Source organism: Nuphar pumila, chromosome 15, assembly GCF_984573655.1.
Source record: "Nuphar pumila chromosome 15, dmNupPumi1.hap1.1, whole genome shotgun sequence".
In the NCBI taxonomy this organism is placed as follows: domain Eukaryota; kingdom Viridiplantae; phylum Streptophyta; class Magnoliopsida; order Nymphaeales; family Nymphaeaceae; genus Nuphar; species Nuphar pumila.
Genome location: NC_143263.1, coordinates 31,600,243 through 31,609,566, shown reverse-complemented (window position 1 = coordinate 31,609,566; position 9,324 = coordinate 31,600,243). Strand labels below are relative to the sequence as shown.

General features: G+C 40.2%; 1 protein-coding gene across 1 annotated transcript; it reads right to left on the bottom strand.

Moving 5' to 3' along the window:
- Positions 1–369: 369 nt before the first annotated feature.
- On the bottom strand, positions 370–6,389 carry HTH (Glucose-methanol-choline (GMC) oxidoreductase family protein). Its single transcript, XM_089990330.1, has 5 exons — positions 6,227–6,389; positions 4,274–4,939; positions 2,321–2,697; positions 1,362–1,930; positions 370–630 (listed from the first exon to the last, which is right to left on the bottom strand). Exons 1-5 carry the CDS (start codon positions 6,306–6,308, stop codon positions 576–578), a joined length of 1,749 nt encoding a protein of 582 aa, XP_089846456.1. The 5' UTR covers positions 6,309–6,389; the 3' UTR covers positions 370–575.
- Between the last annotated feature and the right edge of the window lie 2,935 nt (positions 6,390–9,324).

The window sequence follows — 9,324 nt, the reverse complement described above, 5'->3', positions numbered from 1 at the left end:
TCCAGATTTAGCTGAATACATAGGAAAGTTGGATCTGGATCTGGTCGTGACAGCAAAAAAAATTATAAAAGTATCTTGATGGATCAGGTTCGGTTGCATCCGTATTTGGGCTCTTCTATCTCTATTTTTCTATTGGTACATGTGTGCGTCCATATATATGAGCTCTCTCTCTCTCTCTCTCTCCGTTATTTGATTTCATGACCACCATGTACAATTGTTTTACAACAGAACACTTCAATGTGCTTGTCACAATTCAAACTGAAAAACCTTAATGTGCTTGTCACAATTCAAACTGAAAAACCAAAAAAAAGAAAAAAGAAAAAAGAAAAAAGAAAAAAGAAAAAAGAAAAAAAAAAAAAGAAAAGAATATTTTCAATTGAACCGTTTTTTTTTTTTTTTTTTTTATAGAAGCAATCAAACATGGGACGTCACAACATTGAATAAGTAATACATAATAAAATTACGGGATTTTCTCAAATTTCCCATCACTTCTTCTGGACTCAACAACTCGTGAAACCACGCTTCCTAAAACTGAACAACACTGAAGGCCACCTTCTTCTACCTTGTTAGGTTTCTCACACGCCTGCACGTCTTCCGAGCCTTTCTCTCAACATCTTTACACCAACATATCTGCCAAGTGAAACAAAAATACAAAACGAAAACAGAGTAAAGGATGTGATCTAAGACAACTAATTGTGAAAACCATTTCCTCTAATGTCCACCACACTTGACTACATCAGCACATAATGGAGGCTTATCAAAGATAATTTAGAGTTCGTTAAAGATACATGGACTCATCTATGTCACGTGGAAGACCTTGAAGGACGTTCATGCTGTATGGATGGAAGCAACGACCTTTTAATATATATATTTTTTCAAATAATGAGGAACCCACCAGGATGAAGCGGCACCACCCTATAGTGGTAAACCCACAGGTTTGATCTCAAGGAGAATTGAACTCATGACGTCTGCGGGAAAGATGGAAGGACTTGGCATGACCCACAGTTGATGTGGACTTACAAACATGGGTCTGCTGGTTGGCTCATGCCCAAATGAACAGAAAATATTTACTCAGTCCCCAAGAGTATGTTTTAGCAATGTGCTGAGAAAAGCCTAATAAAAGACTTATAAGTCTAAGAACGTATAGCAAAGGGTAAGTTCAGCATAATGTAAAACCCAAGCAAATTCATGAAATTTGGTTTCTACTGCTTGGGCATTGTTTCTGAAAAGAATCAAGTTCATATATAATTGACTTCCATCACCACCACCTACCGCTACTACTAAGAAGATTTGGAATTCATGATCTTAGTGATGATTAATTTGATGCTTAAAAGTATCCTAACCAATGGCAAGGAGTTTACCTTCCTAGCATCATGACTGTTGCTTGAGGATTGGTTCCAGGGGAGGAGAGGAAGGTCGAGCCATCCACGACTCTGAGCCCGTCAACTCCGATCACTCTGTAGTTTCTGTCAACCACCTTGTTCATCTGACATCCACCATGGTAGTGCCAGATAGTGATCACTGTATCTTTGCAGAATTGCTCTAGTGAAGATGTGTCATTAGAGTTCTTGGGGATGAAGTTGAGATTGGCTTTCACACTCATGTTAAGCAGCATCTGCATTGTGTACTCATTGTCCTGGGTTAAGTCGGCAAAATGCTTGGACCTCACGATACGTTCGATGGTGCGGATGCCGTTAACACAGCGCTGGAGATCTCTGGGGTGTTGGAAGTAGTTGAAGGTCACTGCTGGCATCTGGTCTACATCAGTGCCATTTAATCTGAGATGGCCTGTGGAGAGGGGGCCAACAACTTTCTCTAGGATGAATCCTCCCATAAAGGCCTCCTTTGGGATCTCCCTTCTTCCCCTCCTGTACTCACGAATGGCATCTAGACTCCTCTCTTTTGGAGGAATAGTTGAAATCTGTCCAATCTGAATAAGAGATGATGCATGTTGTTAGCAACTACAGCTCATTTTTGGAATACACATGGTTGGCACTATACTGGCATCTATAAATACATTAAATCAGACAATTTGCCATTTATTTAGACTTTCACAACTTAATGCATAGTTGGCACTACAGTGCCATCTAGAGTTGGAAAGTTCATAGTGGTGCTTTTACAAGTAGCCTCCTGCATAAAGGATAGCTCACTTACTATGCTTTAAAAGACATAAAGTCATAAATAGAAGAGGTGGCTCACATGATATTAGTGTATTACCAACATGCTGTTAAATGAATAAACTTAATTGTATTTATTTTTGCTGATGCATTCACAGGTACCGGGCAAAATATGTTACTTTGCCAAAGCTTTAACCATGTACCTCTGCTGACATGATCCCATGATTGCACTGAATGCTATCATCGGTGCCGCCGAACCCACTGCTGGCCTCTATGAATGAGCCCAGCTTGGTTATGCCCACAGTCTGGATCAAGGACTGTGCCACAGGCTTCTTGGTGGGTATGAATATGGAGTTCATTGGATTATCTGACATTCCTTTCCCGACCAACTCCTGTTTCAGCACCACTGGTATCTTCCACTTCTTTAGCTCACTCTCCGGCCCAATGCCGCTCAACATGAGCAGCTGCGGGCTACCGATCGCCCCAGAGGACACAATCACCTCCCGTCTAGCATACACTTTGTACTCTCTTCTGTTCTTATCCCTGAAGATCACCCCCACTGCTTTAGGCCTCTTATTCCCTGCCATGACCAACAATGGTTACCAGGGTCATGCATAATACATCTCTAAATGCCAAAAACGTCTTCATATGTTGGAAATCTATGCATTTACTTAACCATACTGATGCAGCGAAAGCCAGGCACAATATCCAGATCTAAGTGGAGTTTGGAGTGATTGCATTTCTGCGTTGGCTAGATTTAACTATGTTTTAACAGTTTATGATGCACAAATAAAGAAAATATGAAAAGAAAATTTCATTGAGAGCTTGGTAGGGTTGGACTGTTGCAATTGATGGATATCTCACTATCTCAGTAGCTGGGGTATGATTATAAGTTAACAGGTCCTAATATCAAGAAAATTATGCACTACAACGTGACAGCAGGGTTGGTACAGTGGCACTGCCTTAACTGAAGGGTCCCAGTTCAAAACCAACTTGGGATCCAGGGATCTATTAACTGATCCCTTACGTGCGCCAGCCAATAACATGAAAGCATTTTAGTGGGGCCAGCATTCTGTGCCCGTGGGGGCCATGAAATGCTATCATGTTATTGGCTGGTTAATTAAGAATCCCTGGATCCCCTCTAGTTCAAACCCTATTCAAGATCTATCTTCTAGATTATTTCTTTTCACAAAGCTAGGGTATAACCTTTCATTGGGGTTTGAACCTTAGAGACAGTGCAACTCTACCAACCTAGCTATTAGCTATAGCACTACGCTCATGCTGTCCTCTAGTTTGGGCATCAATTGTGCATAGAAGTATTTGTTGATTTAGTTTTTCTAAAATCATGTTTGGTAGCTGTCCTCACTTTTGGAGTAAATGCAGGGTTTCTTTTAAAATAAGTACAAACATGAAAGCTGGGTTTACAGGCAGACCCCTACCAGTTATACAACCATACCATTGGGATTCGAACTTGCAAGGTCCCAACACAACACAAGGTGAAGTGCACTAACTGCTCCTGCCAGACAAGCAGAGCCCCCCGTTGGTTCATGAACCCAATCTTTAACAAACAATTCACCAGAAAATTGTTCGTTTCATATGAGAGTGGAGAGGAGTGCACTTCATCACAAGTCCAAATATGACCCAAGTGTTTGTCGAGGGCAGCATGCATCGACTCAACAGACTTGAGTCAGTCTTTCCAGTCTAAGGCGAGTCTAGACGCCTCCCGGGTTTGATTGACTCGGTTGGACTTCCCATGTTGGGTCAACAATTATTAGCTAACTCGATCAACTAGGTCACGGACTCACGACTCGCGAGTAAAAAAGTCGGAGCCCATCTGCATCAGTCAGATCTTGAAAATTCATCTTGCACCAAGGATCTCTATGCAAACCAAAACTCTGTCTACTCCACCAAGCCAGGAGGAGCTCATTAAGCAGCACTAGACCGAGTCTAGTGTGAACCTGAGTTCTCCGAGCCTTTCATTCACCAATCCAGCACAGAACCCAGTGAAACCGGGCCTCGTCAATTGTCTCATTATGGTCAGACTCACTCACAGACTAAATAAGTCCGCCGAGCCCAACAGAGAGAGAGAGAGAGAGAGAGAGAGAGAGAGAGAGAGAGAGAGAGAGAGAGAGAGAGAGAGAGAGAGTCAAATGTACCATTTTGTGGACGGAAAAGGATCTTCCGGGCCGTGGCTCGGATTATGACATCCACATTGTCTGGGTCCGCAGACCTGAGAAGATCTGCTGCAGTGCTCCTGAAACCTCGCTGGTCAAAGATGGTTCCACCCACTTTGGTCCCATAGATGTGGTCATAAGTAAACCCATTGAAGGGCGACACCCCTGTCTCGAGCAAACCATCTCTCAACGCAGCCTGCCATGGAGCAAGCCTGGGCCAGTATACTATCTGGTGCTCGATCCACGGGTACGACTCGTTGACCAGGGTTCCATCCCACTCAGCCTGCCTAACATAGTGAGGGCTGGCCCGGGTGTAGAACCCGGCGTTGATGCAGCTGCCACCGCCAAGGATCCTGGCCCGCGAGTTGATCACGCCATCGGTTGACGCGAAAAACTCGGAGGCTGCCCCCGGTGCGGTGTTGGCCAGGCATATGTGGAAATTCTGCATCCATGAGACGTTTTGGTTGCCGTAGGGTGACCCGCCCCGCTCTAGAAGCAGCACTGTGAAGTTGCGTGATAGGGTGGCCGCTAGAGGGCACCCAGCCGTTCCACCACCCACTATGATGTAGTCATAGGTCTGGTTCAATGGGGTGTGGGCTAGGCTCGTGGCGGGACGCATAAAGCGGTACTTCAGGTGGTCACTGTACCCTGCAACACATGACAGAAAGAGGTGAGTGCTGAAGAGAATGACTTGGGAAAAATCTAAAGAAACAAGCCAAGGTGTAGGATATTGATAAGTGGAAACAATTTCACAAATCATAGTGTGGGATTTTCTTGGTGAGGAAAATTCTTGACAAAGTATTGGCAAATATAAGGATAAAAATATGAAAAACAAATATAAAAAGTGTAGAGTTTGAAAAGTGGTATTTATCAGGTTAATATTGCAATATTTTTCAAAGCAACAGCTACTTTTGGGATTATATTGGTATATGAAAATATTTGCGATAATAAAAGAATAATTTAAATAATGCATAAAAAATTTAAAAATTTGAAAAAAAGCTTTTGGGTCTGTTTTCTTAAATAAACCAAGGGAATTGGGGTAAACCATTTTTCTGTGGACAAGAAGGGGGAGTACATATGACTGCAATTTTGTTCAAGAAAGATTTTTCTTTTTTTCCGGGCTGTGGTCGGAATAATTTAGGATATGTTTGCGATCAAGTTCAACTTATTCCAATTTTACAGATAAACGGCCGCATCCACACATCCTTACAGAGATGAGGAAGAATTGGGGCTTTGTAAAGAATGGGCTGATACATCCAATCATGAAAATGATGGAATTGAAGGATTTGCCTGAATGATTTAAAGGATGAAAACAGGAGAAGTTATAAGGGTTTGTTGAGCCTATGAATGGGAGATTTTGTAAAGGGAGTTGGGAAAAAGACAAAATGTGGGGATCTGAGATGGGTCTAAATCAAAAGAAAGCTTGGGCTTTATAAGAAATGGAAACCCATTTCATAAGAGTAAATGGTTGTGCACTTTTCTTCTTTTCTTTTGTTTTTTCTCCGAGGAGAAACTAATTTTGTGAAAGATGGAAACCATTCTCAAGAGCAAAATAAAAGGGTGTGAGAGGTGCGGGAAAAACAGAAAACTTGAGAGACCATAGCAAAAAAGGGAGGGAGGTACAGAAGCTATTTTATAAGAATTGTAAAATCCTGGAAAATTCTTCCTCCACTGGAAAAGGTTGTCCAGTAGCAGAAAGCGCAAGATTCATTAAAAGCAAAAACCCAATTCGAAGAGAAGGAAGAGGAGCTGTTCTTGTAATACCCAAGTGCAAAAATGTTGCCAACTTTCCAACACCAAGAACTTCTTTTTCCAATTGAAAACTAGAGTTACAAGACTAGTCACTAAAAAAATTCTGTTTGTAGGGAAAACAATTGAAATTTCTAAACTAATTCTCGGCATGAATGCCAAATGTAGAAGAGGAGGGTAACAAACCTTCACTTGTTTTGATGATGCTTAGGCATAGGAGGATATTGAGGAAGAGGACCATCTTGAATTGACCGAAGGCAGATGCCATTGACACCTCTCAGCCAAATGAAAGAGCAACCAATGCAGAAATGGGGGCTTGAGGTTCCGAATATATGGAGACAGAATAGCCAAATGGGGGGTGGGGTATTATTTTCTCCCAAATTTAAGACTGGTACTCCACAACTGCAACATCATTAATTAAAGCCATGAATGCACGGTTGTAGTAGGAAGAGAGTATCATGCACCCATTAAACAAAATTGCCATTTGGACACTGTGTTTTCCCTCCAGTATACTACTACAAGAACACCAAAAGACAGGCTAACTGAGTTTAGAAGGTCCCATTTTTTAAAACCAACTTTCATTAAAGAGAGTGAAGCATGTTTTCTGTCAAACATTTTGCTTTCTTGCTACTAACGCAGGGCAGGGCAGGGACCCTTTTTTCCCTGGTCCACTGACAGCCCCCTGCTGTCACAAAGGAAGTAGACCTATTTTTGAGGAAAAGGGCTAAAAAGAAAAAGTTTGTTTCATAAATACATCACCAAGAGCCAAAATAAGTAATCTCAGTCATTTAGGAAGGAAGAAGAGATGGTCCACAGGTACATTTTTCTTCATCTTCAACGTGATTAGAGCCAAATATGTTCATCATGCTCAAAGAGTAGATTTTTGTTGTTTTTAAGTGTTGTTTTGACCGTAGACATGATAAGGAAGAAGCCACCAATTAGATGCTGCCACATGGGTGAGGTCTGATGGTACCTTGGAATTTAATGGGCCATCACTTCGGAAGATGTGGCATACTTGTTACACGTGTCTCTGTACTCCAATCGGAGATTGATTCTTCAGTACCTCTAGAGTGCATGGCATAATACGCTCAGCTAGATAATATAGTTGTTGGGGGCTTTAGGGATAGAATTAAGACATAGTTTAAGAACGTACTGACTCGTCATGGATTGACTCGTAGTGTCATGACAACTTAAAACTTTATCTAATATATATATATATATATATATATATATATATATATATATATATATATATATATATATATATATATATATATATATATATATATATATATAGGGTCAAGATCGGCTACTAACGAAGGTAAGGAACTAATGAGTAGAAATCACTTTTTCAAAAATTTCCAACTTTTTGTAGATCAAATGTTAAGGATGTGATCTACATGGTTTGCTTAGTAAGAAACTTGTTTTGAATCATGTGATTATAATAACCAATTAGGTTTTTAAAGGGGTTAAAAAATTCAATGGCCCACAATATACCAAACATAAGTACATAAGAAAAGCACGACCCATGGCTTGATCCGTAGCAAACAAACCATTTTGAACACCTCTATGTGGTTAGATTGAGTCATACAACTTACACCTATGGTTTATAACTCATTAGTTCCTTACCTTCATTAGTAGCAAATATTGTTTTCCTATATCATTTTTTTATAGTATATTACTAATATATTGTATATAATATACATTATATGATATCTATATAATTTGTTTACTATATAATTTTATTAATATATGTATAACCATCTTTTCATATATATATATTTTTTATCATTTTTACATTGAAAAATTGAGGGTCTTAATCGGAACTCGCATCAGGCCAAGGTCTGGTATAAATTTTCACAAACTATACCCGGTTAATCGGACCTTCGAGTCTGGACCCGTGTCTTAATCAGGTCTTCTTATTTATCACCATACCTGGATCCTATAGGGTTTTGTACGGGTCGGGTCCTGGTAAACCCGACTCATTGACACCCTATCTACAGGTAGTGTTCAAAGACATCCTCAGAGTGATAAGCATATGTTTGATTTTAAGGCATCAACAGTGTAGTGGAGTTTGATCACCTTAAACCTGCACGAAAACACCTCTTCAACACAAAAAATTGGGAGTCCATAGACCCTAAGATTGCCAGTAAAAATAATGAAAGCTGGTGGTTGAGTTAGGTTTTGACGTTTCTTTTTGGCATATTATATGCACATTCAAAAGTGGAAAGTCCTATACTTTTTTCAGTCATTAGTCCAATTTTTAAATCAAACTAGTTGGTATTAATGATGCTGGGGGCACCATGGTCAATTCTAAAACATTGTAGGACATATTAGTCAATTTATTCTTTCACAGCAAGAAGCTACTAGAAAGATTCCTAAATAATATTTTTGATTTCCTGGAAAATTTCCAGGTACCATTAAAGAAGAATCTGTTTGTTAAAGAAATAGAGACAAAAAGGCAATTCAATGTTTGGTATCCGAGTGAAATGTTACCAAGTTCATGAACTCCAATGATCAACTAAGCAGAAAAACTGGGAGCTTATGACACTTCCCGGAGCCATATCCTAACCATAGAGGGTTGGGTGCGGGTGGGGCCCATTTTGTGGGCAGTCGTGGCAGGTGGTGGTTGGATCCAATGTTTTCAGGCCGATTCAGATCGAATCGGCCCAAAGGAGATTCAATTGGGGCCGATTCAGGGTCGATTCAATTAGTATTTTTAAATATTTATTTAATATTTTTAGGAGAGTTACAATTTGTTAACATATAATTTTTATTTTTTATTGACACATGTCATCTTATGGTAAAAAATTACCGATTCACAAATGATTTCGATTGATTCAGAGTTTTTTTTTTGAGAAACCGATTCACCCACTGATTGGTTGGATCAGTACCCAATAAGATGTTCTGATTGCATGCCTGATTCACACTCGAATAACACTGAACCTGCCACCAACTTGGCAAGATTCATTTGTTCAGTACAGTTGCTTTTAATATGAATCCAATCCAGTTGCATTCATATTTACAATTACGAATCGCATAGACTGGTGGTCCAGACCCGTGAGAACCTCAATTCTGCATAAATGTTCATAAAAAAGCAAGCATTTACACCCATGTATTTGGCTCACACAAATTTGGCACAAAACCAGACCGGGTGGTCCTGAGTTCCAGTCACCACAACATACAAATATTAACGCAGGTCCAATCACACCCTAACGGCTTTAAGACTAATAAATCATGTTGGCAGTGGTACAGATCCATGTAGTTTTACTACTACCACCACC